This window comes from Oncorhynchus keta, chromosome 19, assembly GCF_023373465.1.
Source record: "Oncorhynchus keta strain PuntledgeMale-10-30-2019 chromosome 19, Oket_V2, whole genome shotgun sequence".
NCBI classification, from domain to species: Eukaryota; Metazoa; Chordata; class Actinopteri; order Salmoniformes; family Salmonidae; genus Oncorhynchus; species Oncorhynchus keta.
Window position 1 is genome coordinate 81,476,632 of NC_068439.1, and position 18,599 is coordinate 81,495,230.

Consider the following 18,599-nt stretch of genomic DNA (forward strand, 5'->3'; position numbering starts at 1 on the left):
GCCAGGTGGACTGGGGACAGCAAGGAGTCCTCATGTCAGGTAGTCCTGGGACATGGTCCTAGGGCCCAGGCCAGTTGAAACTGGAGCAGCAGCATGGCCAGGTGGACTGGGGACAGCAAGGAGTCATCATGTCAGGTAGTCCTGGGGCATGGTCCTAGGGCTCAGGTCCTCCGAGAGAGAGAAAGAAAGAGAGAAGGAGAGAATTAGAGAACGCACACTTAGATTCACACAGGACACCGAATAGAGAGACGTGTGAGCGAGAGAGAGAGAGACGTGTGAGCGAGAGAGAGCGACGTGTCTCTCTCTCTCGCTCACACGTCTCTCTCTCTCTCGCTCACACGTCTCTCTCTCTCTCTCTCTCGCTCACACCTCTCTCTCTCTCGCTCACACGTCTCTCTCTCTCTCGCTCACACGTCTCTTTCTCTCGCTCACACGTCTCTCTCTCTCGCTCACACGTCTCTCTCTCTCTCTCTCGCTCACACGTGTCTCTCTCTCTCGCTCACACGTCTCTCTCTCTCTCTCTCTCACACGTCTCTCTCTCTCTCTCTCGCTCACACGTCTCTCTCTCTCTCTCGCTCACACGTCTCTCTCTCTCTCTCGCTCACACGTGTCTCTCTCTCTCTCTCTCGCTCACACGTGTCTCTCTCTCTCTCTCGCTCACACGTGTCTCTCTCTCTCTCTCTCGCTCACACGTGTCTCTCTCTCTCTCTCGCTCACACGTGTCTCTCTCTCTCTCTCTCGCTCACACGTGTCTCTCTCTCTCTCTCGCTCACACGTGTCTCTCTCTCTCTCTCGCTCACACGTGTCTCTCTCTCTCTCGCTCACACGTGTCTCTCTCTCTCTCTCGCTCACACGTGTCTCTCTCTCTCTCTCGCTCACACGTCTCTCTCTCTCTCGCTCACACGTCTCTCTCTCTCTCTCGCTCACCCGTCTCTCTCTCGCTCACACGTCTCTCTCTCGCTCACACGTCTCTCTCTCGCTCACACGTCTCTCTCTCGCTCACACGTGTCTCTCTCTCTCTCTCGCTCACACGTCTCTCTCTCTCTCACACGTCTCTCTCTCTCTCTCTCTCGCTCACACGTCTCTCTCTCTCTCTCGCTCACACGTCTCTCTCTCGCTCACACGTCTCTCTCTCTCTCTCTCGCTCACACGTCTTTCACCCTCTCACCTCTCTCTGTCTCAAAATGTAACACACATGATGTCTTCATGTTTTTCTTAACATTCATTACTGTGTGGGTGTGGCCAGGTCTCTAAGCACACTGGGCTTGGTGATCTCAGCGCTGGCAGACCAAGGAGCAGGGAAGAACAAGACCAAGTTTGTTCCCTACAGAGACTCAGTTCTGACCTGGCTACTGAAGGTAGGTCTATCCTTCCACACTACATACAGTACCAGTCAGCAGTTTGGACACTCCTACTCATTCCAGGGTTTTTCTTTATTTTTACTATTTTCTACATTGTACAATAATAGAAAACATCAACACTGTGGAATAATGTAGAAACCAAAAAAAGTGAAGATATATTTTGATTTGTTTAACAAAGTAGCCACCCTTTGCCTTGACGGCTGTGCACACTCTAGGCATTCTCTCAACTTGCTTCATGACATGTAGTCACCTGGAATGCATTGTTGAAAGTTAATTTGTGGCATTTCTTTCTGTCCTAATGCGTTTATGACAATCGGTAGGGGGGGTATACCGAACATAGCCCTGTTTGGTAAAAGTCCAAGTCCATTTTATGGCAAGAACAGCTCAAATAAGCGAAGAGAAAAGACAGTAACAAAAACTATAAAGCCCTATGATGAAACTGGCTCTCATGAGGACTGCCACAGGAAAGGAAGACCCAGAGTTACCTCTGCTGCAGAGGATAAGTTCATTAGAGTTACCAACCTCAGAAATTGCTGCCCAAATAAATGCTTCACAGAGGTCAAGTAACAGACACATCTCAACATCAACTGTACAGAGGAGACTGCGTGAGTCAGGCCTTCATGGTCGAATTGCTGCAAAGAAACCACTACTAAAGGACACCAATAATAAGAAGAGACTTGCTTGGGCCAAGAAACACGAGCAATGGACATTAGAGTGGTGGAAATCTGTCCTTTGGTCTGATGAGTACAAATTTTATATATTTGTTTCCAACCGCCGTGTTTTTGTGAGAAGCAGAGTAGGTGAACGGATGATCTCTGCATGTGTGGTTTTCACCGTGAAGCATGGAGGAGGAGGTGTGGGGCTGCTTTGCTGGTGACAATGTTGGTAATTTATTTGGAATTCAAGACACACTTAACCAGCATGGCTACCACAGCATTCTGCAGTGATACACCGTCCCATCTGGTTTGTGCTTAGTGGGACAATCGTTTGTTTTTCAACAGGACAATGACCCAACACACCTCCAGGCTGTGTAAGGGCTACTCGACCAAGATGGAGGGTGATGGAGGGCTGCATCAGATGACCTGGCCTCCACAATCACCCAACCTCAACCCAATTGAGATGGTTTGAGATGAGTTGGGCCGCAGAGTGAAGGAAAAGCGGTCAACAAGTGCTCAGCATATGTGGGAACTCCTTTAAGACGGTTGGAAAAGCATTGCAGGTGAAGCTTGTTGAGAGAATGCCAAGAGTGTGCAAAGCTGTCATCAAGGCAAAGGGTGGCTACTTTGAAGAATCTAAAATATATTTGAATTTGTTCAACACTTTTTTTTGTTTGTTTACAACATGATTCCATATGTGTTATTTCATAGTTTTGATGTCTTCACTATTATTCTACAGTGTAAAAAATAGTCAAATAATAAAAGTTCTTTAATGAGTAGGTGTGTCTAGACTTTTGACTGATACTGTATGTGGAAAAACAGTCTGTTTTTTTTAAAATGGAGTAACCTCATCTTCAGATTTCACATTCCTTCTGTCTTTTTCCTCCCTCTCCAGGACAGTCTGTAGTAAACAGTCTGTATTTTCTCTCTCCTCTCTCCAGGACAGTCTGGTAGTAAACAGTCTGTCTTTTCTCTCTCCTCTCTCCAGGACAGTCTGGGTGGTAACAGTCTGTCTTGTCTCTCTCCTCTCTACAGGACAGTCTGATAGTAAACAGTCTGTCTTTTCTCTCTCCTCTCTCCAGGACAGTCTGGTAGTAAACAGTCTGTCTTTTCTCTCTCCTCTCTCCAGGACAGTCTGGGTGGTAACAGTCTGTCTTTTCTCTCTCCAGGACAGTCTGGGTGGTAACAGTAGGACAGCCATGGTGGCCACGGTGAGTCCAGCAGGTGATAACTACGACGAGACGTTGTCCACGCTGCGCTACGCTGACCGGGCTAAGAGCATCGTCAACCACGCCGTCGTCAACGAAGACCCCAACGCACGCATCATCAGAGAGCTACGGGAGGAGGTGGAGAAACTACGAGACCAGCTCACTGAGGCGGAGGTACTGAACAGTTAATAATTATATAACGGGAATCACCAGCTCACTGAGGCGGAGGTACACATCGACTGTGAAACTTTCGTAACTTTGCACAATGCTGCCATCTTGAACAGCTCTTATCTCGGTGAGACTAACATGGATTAATGATCAATGAAAACCGTTCAGACTAGTGATTAGTAGCTAACGGCTAGACTTAGAACACAGGTTGAATAACTTGTGGCTGTGGTTGAATGGCTTGTGGGGGAGTGGCTTGTGGGGGAGTGGCTTGTGGGGGAGTGGCTTGTGGGGGAGTGGCTTGTGGGGGAGTGGCTTGTGGGGGAGTGGCTTGTGGGGGAGTAGTTTCGTTTTTTACAGCCCCATCTCTCAGCTTAAGTGACTGCTGCTGCTTTGTGTGTCTTCTCTCTGTCAGTCGATGAAAGACCCAGATCTGAATGTGTGTGTTATAATGGTTGTGTGTGAGTTAACAGCAGCTGGTGAGTGTGATCTCTAATGTTAAGGAAGTCTCGAGGTTCTACTCGCCTGAGGTAGAATACCTCATGATAAGCTGTAGACCATACTATTTACCAAGAGTGTTCATCTATGTTTTTCATAGCTGTCTATTTACCACCACAAACCTATGCTGGCACTAAGACCGCACCCTACGAGCAAACAAGAAAATGCACAAGCCCCTCCCCCCCTTTGCACTAACTCACAAATGTTGCTGTTACCGTTTTATTATCTATCCTGCTCCTAGTCACTTTACCCCAACCTATACAGTGCTTTCGGAAAGTATTCAGACCCCTTGACTTTTTCCACATTTTGTTACATTACAGCCTTATTCTAAAATGGATTAAATAAAATAAATTCCTCATCAATCTACACACAATAGCCCATAATGACAAAGAGAACACTTAACCAGCATGGCTACCACAGCATCCTGCAGCGACTCGCCATCCCATCTGGTTTGTGCTTAGTGGGACTAGCATTTGTTTTTCCACAGGACAACGACCCAACAAACCTCTAGGCTGTGTAAGGGCTATATAACCAAGAAGGAGAGTGATTGAGTGTTTCATCAGATGACCTGGCCTCCACAATCACCTGACCTCAACCCAATTGAGATGGTTTGAGATGAGTTGGTCTGCAGAGTGAAGGAAAAGCAGCCAACAAGTGCTCAGCATATGTGGGAACTCCTTCAAGACTGTTGGAAAAGCATTCCAGGTGAAGCTGGTTGAGAGAATGCTAACCCTGTCATCAAGGCAAAGGGTGGCTACTTTGAAGAATCTAAAATATATTTTAATTTGTTCAACACTTTGTTTTGTTTAATACATGGTTCCATGTGTGTTATTTCATATTCGTGATGTCTTTACTTTTATTCTGGGAGAAGTTGTTTAACAAGTTACTACCGTAATTGCTGGACTATTATGCGCACCTGAATATAAACCGCACCCACTGAATTATTTAAAAAATATGTATTTTGTACATAAATATGTCTATAAGCCGCAGGTGCCTACTGGTACATTGAAACAAATGAACTTTACACAGCCTTTAAACGAAACACGGCTTGTAACAAAAATAAATAGGCTTTAACGAAACACGGCTTGTAACAAAAATTACCAAGAAAGTCATTGGTCACTATCTTCCTCCTCCTGTGCACTGAAACCACTGAAGTCATCTCCTTCGGTGTCGGAGTTGAATAGCCTCAGAATTGCTTCATCCGATGTTGGATCGTTTTCATTGTCGCTCTCGTCACTTTCATCCGGAGGCCAATACCCCGCTGAGCTCATGCTGCTCCTTCAACACGCAGCAGTCCAGCTGCCCCTTCAACACGCAGCAGTCCAGCCTTTCGAAACCCGTTGATGATAGTGGATTTTTTGACAATGCTCCACGCTGTCAGGACGCACTGGCAGACTTGACCATAAGTTGCTCTTCGCCTGCAGCCCGTTTTAGTGAAGGATTTCTCCCCACTTGTCATCCAAGCCTCCCACTGAACAAGGAGCGCCACCTTAAATGCACGATTTACACTGATGTCGAGTGGCTGCAAATACTTTGGGCCATCTGCTTTTCTTCCCTCTGAAAGGTTTGTCTTTTTGCACTGAGTCAGTTCCTCACGCTGCTGTTTACAAAGTCTTATAATCGACTCATTAAGGCCAAGCTCCCATGCAGCAGCTCTATTTCCTTTTCCAACAGCCAGATCGATCGCCTTCAACTTGAAAGCTGCATCATGCATTTCTCCGTGTCTTTGCGGCATGAATCTTGCGAAAGCAGGAAAAATCCATAAATTAGCCGCGTCATTGTATAAACCGCGAGGTTCAAAGTGTGGGAATAAAGTAGCGGCTTATAGTCCGGAAATTACGGTACTCGCGGCTTAAACTCTAGAAGATATATAGATACAGTTGAAGTCGGAAGTTTACATACACCTTAGCCAAGTACATTTAAACTCAGTTTTTTCACAATTCCTGACATTAAATACCCTGTCTTAGGTCAGTTAGGATCACCACTTTATTTTAAGAATGTGAAATGTCAGAATAATATTAGAGAGAATTATTTATTTCAGCTTTTATTTCTTTCATCACATTCCCAGTGGGTCAGAAGTTTTTATGCACTCGATTAGTATTTGGTAGCATTGCCTTTAAATTGTTTAACTTGCGTCCGAAATTTTGGGTAGCCTTCCACAAGCTTCCCACAATAAGTTGGAGGAATTTTGGCCCATTCCACCTGACAGAGCTGGTGTAATGGAGTCAGGTTTGTAGGCCTCGTTGCTGTCAGCTCGCACATGCTTTTTCAGTTCTGCCCACACATTTGCAATATAGGGTCAAGTTCAAATCAAATCAAATGTATTTATATAGCCCTTCGTACATCAGCTGATATCTCAAAGTGCTGTACAGAAACCCAGCCTAAAACCCCAAACAGCAAGCAATGCAGGTGTAGAAGCACGGTGGCTAGGAAAAAATCCCTAGAAAGGCCAAAACCTAGGAAGAGTTCAGGGCTTTATGATGGCCACTCCAATACCTTGAATTTGTTGTCCTTAAGCCATTTTGCCACAACTTTGGAAGTATGCTTGGCGTCATTGTCCATTTTGGAAGACCCATTTGCCACCAAGCTTTAACTTCCTGACTGATATCTTGAGATGTTGCTTCAATATATCCACATAATTTTCCTCCCTCATGAAGCCATCTATTTTGTGAAGTCCACCAGTCCCTCCTACAGCAAAGCACACACACAACATGATGCTGCCACCCCCGTGCTTCACGTTGGGATAGTGTTCTTCGGCTTGCAAGCCTCCCCCTTTTTCCTCCAAATGTAACAACGGTCATTGTGGCCAAAGAGTTCTAGTTTTGTTTCATCAGACCAGAGGACATTTCTCCAAAAAGTACGACCTTTGTCCCAATGTGCAGTTGCAAACCGTAGTCTGGCTTTTTTTATGCCGGTTTTGGATCCTTCCTTGCTGAGCGGCCTGTTATGTCGATATAGGACTCATTTTACTGTGGATATGGATACTTTTGTACCTGTTTCCTCCAGCATCTTCACAAGGTCCTTTACTGTTGTTCTGGGATTGATTTGCACTTTTCGCACCAAAGTAAGTTCATCTCTAGGAGACAGAACGAGTCTCCTTCCTGAGCGGTATGACGGCTGCGTGGTCCCATGGTGTTCATACTTGCGTACTATTGTTTGTACAGATGAACGTGGTACCTTCAGTTGTTTGGAAATTGCTCCCAAGGATGAACCAGACTTGTGGAGGTCTACAATTTATTTTCTGTGGTCTTGGCTGATTTATTTAGATTTTCCCATGATGTCAAGCAGAGGCACTGAGTTTAAAGGTAGGCCTTGAAATACATCCACAGGTACACCTCCATTTGACTCAAATGATGTCAATCAGAAGCTTCTAAATCATTTTCTGGAATTTTCCAAGCTATTTAATGGCACAGTCAACTTAGTGTATGTAAACTTCTGACCCACTGGAATTGGGATACAGTGAAATAATCTGTCTGTAAACAATTGTAGGAAAAATTACGCGTGTCACGCACAAAGAGATGTCTTAACCGACTTGCCAAGACTTATAGTGTGTTAACAAGAAATTTGAGGAGTTGTTGAAAAACTTGTTTTAATGACTCCAACCTAAGTGTATGTAAACTTCCGACTTCAACTGTATCACTTACATGAATAACAGTCAATTATGAATTACCTATTTAATATTTATATAATTACCTAATTACCTCATCAATCTCGTTCTGAACGTCGCATAATCCTTGGATCCGCAAGAAACCGATTTAATCATTTGTTTACTAACTAAATGATAACACAGAATACACAATCGTGGCCTAAAGGTTTTGAGAATGTCCAGCAAGCGCCAGGACCGTCTCCTAAAGTTGATTCAGCTGCGGGTTCGGGGCACCACCAGTACAGAGCTTGCTCAGGAATTGGCAGCAGGACAGGTGTGAGTGCATCTGCACGCACAGTGAGGGCGAAGACTGTTGGAGGATGGCCTGGTGTCAAGAAGGGCAGCAAAGAAGCCACATCTCTCCAGGAAAAACATCTGGGACAGACTGATATTCTGCAAAAGGTACAGGGATTGGGCTGCTGAGGACTGGGGTAAAGGCATTTTCTCTGATGAATCCCATTTCCGATTGTTTGGGGCATCCAGAAAAAAGCTTGTCCGGAGAAGACAAGGTGAGCGCTACCATCAGTCCTGTGTCGTGCCAACAGTAAAGCATCCAGAGACCAATTCATGTGTGGGGTTGCTTCTCAGCCAAGGGAGTAGGCTCACTCACAATTTTGCCTAAGAGCACAGGCATGAATAAAGAATGGTACCAACACATCCTCCGAGAGCAACTTCTCCCAACCATCCAGGAACAGTTTGGTGATGAACAACGCCTTTTCCAGCATGATGGAGCACCTTGCCATAAGGCAAAAGTGATAACTAAGTGGCTCAGGGAACAAACATCGATATTTTGGGTCCGTGGCCAGGAAACTCCCCAGACCTTAATCCCATTGAGAACTTGTGGTCAATCCTCAAGAGGTGGGTGGACAAACAAAAACCCACAAATTCTGACAAACTCCAAGCATTGATTATGCAAGAATGGGCTGCCATCATGTGGCCCAGAAGTGAATTGACAGCATGCCAGGGTGGATTGCAGAGGTCTTGAAAAAGAAGGGTCAACCCTGCAAATTGACTCTTTGCATCAACTTCATGTAATTGTCAATAAAAGCCTTTGACACTTATGAAATGCTTGTAATTATACTTCAGTATTCCATCGTAACATCTGACAAAAATATCTACAGACATTGAAGCAGCAAACTTTTGTGAAAATTAATATTTGTGTCATTCTCAACTTTTGGCCATGACTGTACACATTTACAAGAGATAAAAAGTAACTAGTGGGCTGACAAGATATGATTGCTTGTTACACATGAAGATGGAGGGAGAGACAAAGTAAGACAACACTTCGATACATTTGGAAGCTACTCTCAGGTAAATATTTATACTTAGCACTGCTTATTTGGATTAGAATGTATATATATATGTAATATATATGTATTTATGCGTAGCTGTCCTTGATCGTCGTTCCATCTCTGTTGAACTCGATGACTCCCTATGAGGGAAGTTGTCGATGTATGTAAGGCTCTGGTTTCTCCACTGGAAGTCACAATGGCCTTTTGTAGCGCTTCTCTGGTCGTGGAGTGTTTGTTAGAACAGATACTTCAGATGTACCAACGGTGGTCTGTGGTCGTGGACTGTTTGTTAGAATAGATACTTCAGATGTACCAAAGGTGGTCTGTGGTCGTGGAGTGTTTGTTAGAATAGATACTTCAGATGTACCAACGGTGGTCTGTGGTCGTGGAGTGTTTGTTAGAACAGATACTTCAGATGTACCAACGGTGGTCTGTGGTCGTGGAGTGTTTGTTAGAACAGATATTTCAGATGTACCCACGGTGGTCTGTGGAGATTCTCCTTCCCACCTTGTGTCTTTAGACAAAGTTCTAGGTTCCTCTTTGACATTCATCGCTGCAGACTTTGAATGTTTCTGGTCTCCTAGTTAGGAGATTCTTTCCCACCTTTTCTTTAGACAAAGTTCTAGGTTCCTCTTTGACATTCATCGATGATTGATTGATTGTTTCAGTGTCAGCTCCTGAGACCAGTAGTAACCCGGAGTTTCTCACCATTTCAACATGTGAGACTAACGTCTCACGTCTTTTGGTATCGATGATTGATTGATTGTTCAGTGTTCAGCTCCTGAGTACCAGTAGTAACCCGACACGGTTCTCACCATTTTCAGCCGTGTAGCCACCGCTCCACGCTGGTCTTGTAGTTTCAACCATTTGTAAGGTTCAGCTCACGCTGTAGAGTTGAATACTTTAGTGAGTCATTTTAAGCACTCTGGCCAAAGGGGTGTTCTGTCATGCTGACGCTAACTAACTAACTCTGCGCTCACTTGGGCGTGGCTAGAAGACAAAAATCACATTTTTATTTTCACAAAACTATGTTTAATATATTTTCTACCACATTTAGAAACTTGATACATAGGACACGTACACTTTCACAGTTACTTTGTCATACTATTCTTAATGACTTTGTCATACTATTCTTAATGACATCACAAAATAATAAACCACATGACAGGATAATTCTTTAGATCCCCCATTAATAACAACATTCCTGTGTCATGAATATTGTTCCAAAGGTCTTCTGTAGACAAAGGGATTTGTTTCCCAATAGGGGACTGTAAGGGCTACACACACACACACACACTGTAACGCACAGTAGGGCTACACACACACACACACACACACTGTAATGCACGGTAGGCTACACACACTGTATCGCACGGTAGAGTTACACACACACACACTGTAACGCACAGTAGGGCTACACACACACACACACACTGTAATGCATGGTAGAGTTACACACACACACACACACACACACACACACACAGTCTGCAACGCATGGTAGGGCTACACACTGTAACTCACGGCAGGGCAAGAAAGAGTTTCGGCTAACTATTTATTACCGGCTGTTAAGTCATAACCCCCCTCCCCCCACCGCACTGTCCGGCTATCTGTCAGCCATGTGCCAAGCTGATCTCAGTGCTTCAACAAAGTACTCAGTAAAGGGTCTGAATACTTGTGGAAATGTCATATATCATGTTTTGAATTTTTTATAAATGAGCAAACATTTACAAACTTGTTTTTGCTTTGTCATTGTGGGGTATTGTGTGTAGAGTGTCGTCCCCCCCGCCTCCAATTTATGAATTTTAGAATACGGCTGTAACATCATCCCCATACTTTTTATTTATCTTTCTCCTTTGCACCCCAGTATCTCTACTTGCACACTCATCTTCTGCACATCTACCATTTAATTGCTATATTGTAATTCCTTCGCCACCATGGCCTATTTATTGCCTTTATCTTACCTCATTTGCCCACACTGTATATAGATGTTTCATATTGTATTATTGACTGTATGTTTGTTTTACTCCATGTGTAACTCTGTGTGGTTGTATGTGTCGAATTGCTATGCTTTATCTTGACCAGGTCGCAGTTGCAAATGAGAACTTGTTCTCAACGAGCCTACCTGGATAAATAAAAAAGTACCTCTGGACAGGAACTCGGTACTGGTACTCTGTGTGTATATAGACAAGTTATTACCTCATACCCCTGGACAGGGACTCAGTACTGGTACTCTGTGTATATTGACAAGTTATTACCTCATACCCCTGGACAGGGACTCAGTACTGGTACTCTGTGTATATAGACAAGTTATTACCTCGTACCTCTGGACAGGGACTCAGTACTGGTACTCTGTGTGTATAGACAAGTTATTACCTCATACCCCTGGACAGGGACTCAGTACTGGTACTCTGTGTATATAGACAAGTTATTACCTCGTACCCCTGGACAGGGACTCAGTACTGGTACTCTGTGTATATAGACAAGTTATTACCTCGTACTGGTACTCTGGACAGGGACTCAGTACTGGTACTCTGTATATAGACAAGTTATATAGACAGGAACTCAGTACTGCTACTCTGTGTATATAGACAAGTTATTACCTCATACCCCTGGACAGGGACTCAGTACTGGTACTCTGTGTATATAGACAAGTTATTACCTCGTACCTCTGGACAGGGACTCAGTACTGGTACTCTGTGTATATAGACAAGTTATTACCTCGTACCCCTGGACAGGGACTCAGTACTGGTACTCTGTGTATATAGACAAGTTATTACCTCGTACCCCTGGACAGGGACTCAGTACTGGTACTCTGTGTATATAGACAAGTTATTACCTCGTACCCCTGGACAGGGACTCAGTACTGGTACTCTGTGTATATAGACAAGTCATTGTGTATTTTATTCTTGGGAAGGACCTACGTTTTTGGGAAGGACCTGTAAGTAAGCATTTAACTGTTAGTTTATACCTGTTGTTTGACCAACCATGTGATGAATTTATATTTGTGTGTATTTGATTTGTCTCTTCTCCCTGTCAGTCCATGAAGGCTCCAGATCTGAAGGACCGGCTGGAGGAATCGGAGAAGCTGATCCAGGAGATGACTGTTACCTGGGAGCAGAAATTACGCAAGACTGAGGCAGTCGCTCAGGTAGCTACACGTACAGTCCTGCTGTACTGATAGTTTTTTGTGTTTCATTAGGTTTCTTTCCTCACACGCAGCTAGAATCTCTAGGTATCTCTCTCCAGTCTACGACTGTCTACTGTCTTTACTACTGTCCACTGTGTGTGTACTGTAGGAGAGACCGAAACAGTTGGTGTCTCTAGGTATCTCTCTCCAGTCATCTGTCTTCTATGTTGTGCTGTAGGAGCGCCAGAAACAGTTGTAGTCTCTAGGTATCTCTCTCCAGTCATCTATGTTGTGCTGTAGGAGCGCCAGAAACAGTTGTAGTCTCTAGGTATCTCTCTCCAGTCATCTATCTTCTATGTTGTGCTGTAGGAGCGCCAGAAACAGTTGTAGTCTCTAGGTATCTCTCTCCAGTCATCTATCTTCTATGTTGTGCTGTAGGAGCGCCAGAAACAGTTGTAGTCTCTAGGTATCTCTCTCCAGTCATCTATCTTCTATGTTGTGCTGTAGGAGCGCCAGAAACAGTTGTAGTCTCTAGGTATCTCTCTCCAGTCATCTGTCTTCTATGTTGTGCTGTAGGAGCGCCAGAAACAGTTGGAGTCTCTAGGCATCTCTCTCCAGTCGTCTGGTATCAGAGTGGTAGATGACAAGTGTTTCCTTGTCAACCTCAACGCTGACCCCGCCCTCAACGAACTGCTGGTCTACTACCTAAAGGTACAGTCAGCAACTTATCCTATTCACAGATCTTAACGCTACAATCTGGGATTTGTTATTTTTCTTCATGGTAGTGATTGAGTCCCGTGTGTAGGATCACACGTGTGCATGCTTGGCTGACGTAATAACATATTAACCCACCTGTCTATGGTCTGTCCCATGTTTGTGTCCCGTGTGTAGGAGCACACGCATGTTGGCTCTGCTGACTCTCAGGATATCCAGCTGTGTGGTATGGCCATCCACCCTGAACACTGTGTCATCAACATCACCGCTGAGACTGGAGTGGTGCTCACACCACACCGCACGGCACGGTAGGGCTACACACACACACACACACACACACACTGCACCGCACGGTAGGGCTACACACACACACACACACACACACACACACACACACACTGCACCGCACGGTAGGGCTACACACACACACACACTGCACCGCACGGTAGGGCTACACACACACACACTGCACCGCACGGTAGGGCTACACACACACACACACTGCACCGCACGGTAGGGCTACACACACACACACACTGCACCGCACGGTAGGGCTACACACACACACACTGCACCGCACGGTAGGGCTACACACACACACACACTGCACCGCACGGTAGGGCTACACACACACACACTGCACCGCACGGTAGGGCTACACACACACACACACTGCACCGCACGGTAGGGCTACACACACACACACACTGCACCGCACGGTAGGGCTACACACACACACACACTGCACCGCACGGTAGGGCTACACACACACACACACTGCACCGCACGGTAGGGCTACACACACACACACTGCACCGCACGGTAGGGCTACACACACACACACTGCACCGCACGGTAGGGCTACACACACACACACACACACACACACACTGCACCGCACGGTAGGGCTACACACACACACACACACACACACACACACTGCACCGCACGGTAGGGCCAACACACACACACACACACACACACACACACACACACACACACACACACACACACACACACACACACACACACACACACACACACACACACGGCACGGTAGGGCTACACACACACACACACACCGCACCGCACGGTAGGGCTACACACACACACACACCGCACAGCATGGTAGGGCTACACACACACACACACACCGCACAGCATGGTAGGGCTACACACACACACACACCATACACAAACACACACACACACACTGTAACGCACGGTAGGGTTACACACACACACACAAACACACTGTAACGCACGGTAGGGTTACACAAACTGTAACGCACGGTAGGGCTATACACACAAACACACACACCGTAACGCACGTTAGGGCTACACACACCACAATGCACGGTACAAAACTGCTAGAACTACACCAAACTGCTATAGTTAATTTCTGTTATATCTACTGTAAATAGTCATGACTGTCTCTGTCTCCAGTACGTGTGTGAATGGCTCTTCAGTCACCAACCCAGTCCAGCTTCACCATGGAGACCGCATCCTGTGGGGAAACAACCACTTCTTCAGGTCCATGAGTTTACAGAACAGCTGTCTCCCTCTACTTGAGTGGCAGCCATTCATGTCTATGCACAAACACTGTTGTTTTGGTTAAAGTCGCTCTCTCTCTCTCGCTCTGTCGCTCTCAGGATCAACCTGCCCAGACACCTGGCCCATGCGGGGGGTGAGGATGAGGAGGGTGGTGTGATGAAGAGTTTCCTCAGTACTGACCAGTTGGAGGTGGACTTTGATACGGCCAGTGACGTCTCCAGCGAGGTCAGCTTCGGATACGATTTCGCCCAGACAGAGGTCATGATGAAAGGCGTGGGCAACAACGGTGACAATTTGACATTTTTACATTGTAGTCATTTGGCAGACACTCTTATCCAGAGAGACTTAGTAGATACAGACATGTTCAGAATGACAAGTTTATATTCAGCTCGGCAGTCTGTTCTCAGATCCATTCGCTTTCCTACGTTTCATCACTAACCCCTCCCCCCCGCTGTCCCCCTCCTCCCTCTCCCCCTCCTCCCTCCTGCCCCCCTCTCGCTCCCCTCCCCCTCTCGCTCCTGCTCTCCCCCTCCCCCTCCCCCCGCTCTCCCCCTCCTCCCTCTCCCTCCTGATCTCCCCCTCCTCCCTCTCCCTCCTGCTCTCCCCCTCCTCCCTCTCCCTCCTGCTCTCCTCCCTCCCCTCCTGCTCTCCCCCTCCTCCTCCCTCTCCCTCCTGCTCTCCCCCTCCTCCCTCTCCCTCCTGCTCTCCCCCTCCCTCCCTCTCCCTCCTGCTCTCCCCCCTCCTCCCTCTCCCTCCTGCTATCCTCCCTCTCCTCCCCCTCCTCCTGCTCTCCCACCCTCCTCCCTCCCTCCCCCTCCTCTCTCTCTCTCCCCCTCCTCCCTCTCCCTCCTGCTTTCCCCCTCCTCTCTCTCTCCCCCCTCCTCCCTCTCCCTCCTGCTTTCCCCCTCCTCTCTCTCTCCCCCCTCCTGCTCCTCCCTCCCCTCCCTGCTTTCCCCCCTCCTCCCTCTCCCTCCTGCTCTCCTCCCTCTCCCTCCTGCTATCCTCCCTCTCCCCCCTCCTCGCTCTCCCACCCTCCTCCCTCCCCTCCCTCTCTCTCTCCCCCTCCTCTCTCTCTCCCCCTCCCCTCCTCTCCCCCCTCCCTCACCTCCTGCTTTCCCCCCCTCCCTCTCCCTCCTGCTTTCCCCCTCCTCCCTCTCCCTCCTGCTTTCCCCCTCCTCCCTCTCCCGCTCTCCCTCCCGCTCTCCCTCCTGCTCTCCCTCCTGCTCTCCCTCCCGCTCTCCCTCCCGCTCTCCCTCCTGCTCTCCCTCCTGCTCTCCCTCCCGCTCTCCCTCCCGCTCTCCCTCCCGCTCTCCCCCCTCCCTCCTGCTCTCCCCTGCCCCCCCCTTCCCTCCCAGACCCCATGCAGTCTGTCCTCCAGACGTTGGAGCGACAGCACGAGGAGGAGAAGAGGACGGCTCTGGAGCGACAGAGACAGATGTACGAGCAGGAGCTGCAGCAGCTGAGGAAGAGGCTCCCTCCTGCAGAGAAACACACCCTGCTGCAGAGCCTTGGGCCTGCAGACCTGGAGACAGCCGCAGCATCGCTCGCATCATCACCCTGCGCCCAGACACGCATGCGCCGCTGGAGCGAGGACAGGTGAGGGGTCAAGGGTTAAACGGCCACGGAACAAGTTCATTTGACACAACTCCTCATACATACTGAATCAGCAGGAAGCATCTAGATAATCACATAGTAACTGACAGGTTGGTTCAAATCTCTGCATGGTGTAGAGAGGCAGTGATGACCTGCCAGTCCAATAACCGTCCCTAACCCTCTGTCTCTCTCGCCGTGCTGTAGAGAGGCCATGATGACGCGTAGCCTGCGAAGGCTGAGACAACAGATCGTCAGAGCTAACCTGCTAGTGCAGGAGGCTGGCTTCATAGCTGAGGAACTCAACAAGAGGACGGAGTATCTGGTCACACTGCAAATACCTGCTGCTAACCTCAATGCCAACAGAAAGGTGTGTGTGTGTGTGTGTGTGTGTGTGTGTGTGTGTGTGTGTGTGTGTGTGTGTGTGTGTGTGTAAGAGGGGGGAAATTTCTGTGTTTGTGTGTGTAAGAGGGGGGAAAGTTCTGTGTTTGTGTGTGTAAGAGGGGGGAAAGTTCTGTGTTTGTGTGTTTGACTGACTGTGTAGTAAGTACCATGATAACACTATCAGCTTTACAGTGCACAGTCAGACAAGTACTGACAAAAGTGTGTCTCTACATTGCTTTCATGTGAGGTGTTTCAGTGGGTTGTGTGTCTCTGCATTGCTTTCATGTGAGGTGTTGCAGTGGGTTGTGTCTCTCTCTCTCTCTGCCTCCCTCTCAGTCCACCTATATCAATGGTTCATTTTCTTCCCCTCGTGCTTGTAAACTGTGGAATACCACAGGGCAGCTGCCTTGGGCCACTTTTTTTACTTATTAACTATTTATATACAAGTTACTTTGACAGAACTCCTCATACATACTGAATCAGCAGGAAGCATCTAGATCCTCACATAGTAACTGACAGGTTGGTTCAAATCTCTGCATGGTGTAGAGAGGCAGTGATGACCTGCTAGTCCAATAACCAATAATCTATCTCATCGACCTTCCTTATGCCTTATCTGAAACTCAAGCTACTATATTTGCAGATATTACAATTTATGCATCAAGACAATCGGTTCAACAGGTACAGTAAGCTCTACAAGTAGACCTGGGAAATATCAGGGATATCAGGGAGTGGGTTTGAGCAAACTTGTTTTAAACGCCAAGATTATGTTGCTCTGATCCCCCAGGATCACAATGAAGTACGGGGGAAGTACAAATTGAGGAAGTGGCAGAAACCAAACTACTGGGAGTGCAGCAAGACAACGGCTTCTCGTGGTCGTCTCAAATAACTTATCTATGTAAATATATATATATATATATATATAAACTGCATGCATGATCAAAAGGATAGCTAAATATTTAGGAGGCTGCAGATTAATTGGGGCGGCGGGTAGCCTAGCGGTTAGAGGCGGATAGCCTAGCGGTGAGAGGCGGGTGGCCTAGCGGTGAGAGGCGGGTAGCCTAGCGGTGAGAGGCGGGTAGCCTAGCGGTGAGAGGCGGGTGGCCTAGCGGTGAGAGGCGGGTAGCCTAGCGGTGAGAGGCGGGTGGCCTAGCGGTGAGAGGCGGGTAGCCTAGCGGTGAGAGGCGGGTAGCCTAGCGGTGAGAGGCGGGTGGCCTAGCGGTGAGAGGCGGGTGGCCTAGCGGTGAGAGGAGGCGGGTGGCCTAGCGGTGAGAGGCGGGTGGCCTAGCGGTGAGAGGCGGATGGCCTAGCGGTGAGAGGCGGGTAGCCTAGCGGTGAGAGGCGGGTGGCCTAGCGGTGAGAGGCGGGTGGCCTAGCGGTGAGAGGCGGGTGGCCTAGCGGTGAGAGGCGGGTGGCCTAGCGGTGAGAGGCGGGTGGCCTAGCGGTGAGAGGCGGGTGGCCTAGCGGTGAGAGGCGGGTGGCCTAGCGGTGAGAGGCGGGTGGCCTAGCGGTGAGAGGCGGGTGGCCTAGCGGTGAGAGGCGGGTGGCCTAGCGGTGAGAGGCGGGTGGCCTAGCGGTGAGAGGCGGGTGGCCTAGCGGTGAGAGGCGGGTAGCCTAGTAGCCGGAAGGTTACAAGATCGAATCCCCGAGCTGACAAAGTCAAAAAAATCTGTCGTTCTGCCCCTGAACAAGGCAGTTAACCCCACTGTTCCCTGAACAAGGCAGTTAACCCCACTGTTCCCTGAAAATTAACCCCACTGTTCCCCTGAACAAGGCAGTTAAACTGTTCCCCTGAACAAGGCAAATAACCCCACTGTTCCCCTGAACAAGGCAGTTAATCCACTGTTCCCTGAACAAGGCAGTTAACCCCACTGTTCCCTGAACAGGCAGTTAACCCCACTGTTCCCCTGAACAAGCAGTTAACCCCACTGTTCCCCTGAACAAGCAGTTAACCCCACTGTTCCCCTGAACAAGGCAAACCCACTGTTCCCTGAACAGGCAGTTAACCCCACTGTTCCCCTGAACAAGGCAGTTAACCCCACTGTTCCCCTGAACAAGGCAGTTAATCCACTGTTCCCCTGAACAAGGCAGTTAATCCACTGTTCCCTGAACAAGGCAGTTAACCCACTGTTCCCCTGAACAAGGCAGTTAATCCATGTTCCCCTGAACAAGGCAGTTAATCCACTGTTCCCTGAACAAGGCAGTTAACCCACTGTTCCCCTGAACATGGCAGTTAACCCACTGTCCCCCTGAACAGGCAGTTAACCCCACTGTTCCCTGAACAGGCAGTTAACCCACTGTTCCCCTGAACAAGAGAGAGTAGGAACAGATTGTCCCCCATCAGTTGGTAAGAGACAGACATTCAGTAAAGAGAGAGTAGGAACAGATTGTCCCCCATCAGTTG

At 48.0% G+C, this 18,599-nt stretch overlaps 1 protein-coding gene across 1 annotated transcript in view; it reads left to right on the top strand.

Moving 5' to 3' along the window:
• LOC118379916 (kinesin-like protein KIF13B) overlaps positions 1–18,599 on the top strand; it is a 101,842-nt gene that overhangs the window by 31,893 nt on the left and 51,350 nt on the right. The window contains exons 12-20 of the mRNA XM_052471493.1: positions 1,247–1,358; positions 3,187–3,399; positions 11,867–11,977; positions 12,533–12,667; positions 12,848–12,978; positions 14,117–14,203; positions 14,323–14,510; positions 15,580–15,820; positions 16,022–16,184. Of these exons, the coding sequence (XP_052327453.1) occupies positions 1,247–1,358; positions 3,187–3,399; positions 11,867–11,977; positions 12,533–12,667; positions 12,848–12,978; positions 14,117–14,203; positions 14,323–14,510; positions 15,580–15,820; positions 16,022–16,184 (1,381 nt within the window). The remainder of the gene's footprint in view (positions 1–1,246; positions 1,359–3,186; positions 3,400–11,866; positions 11,978–12,532; positions 12,668–12,847; positions 12,979–14,116; positions 14,204–14,322; positions 14,511–15,579; positions 15,821–16,021; positions 16,185–18,599) is intronic.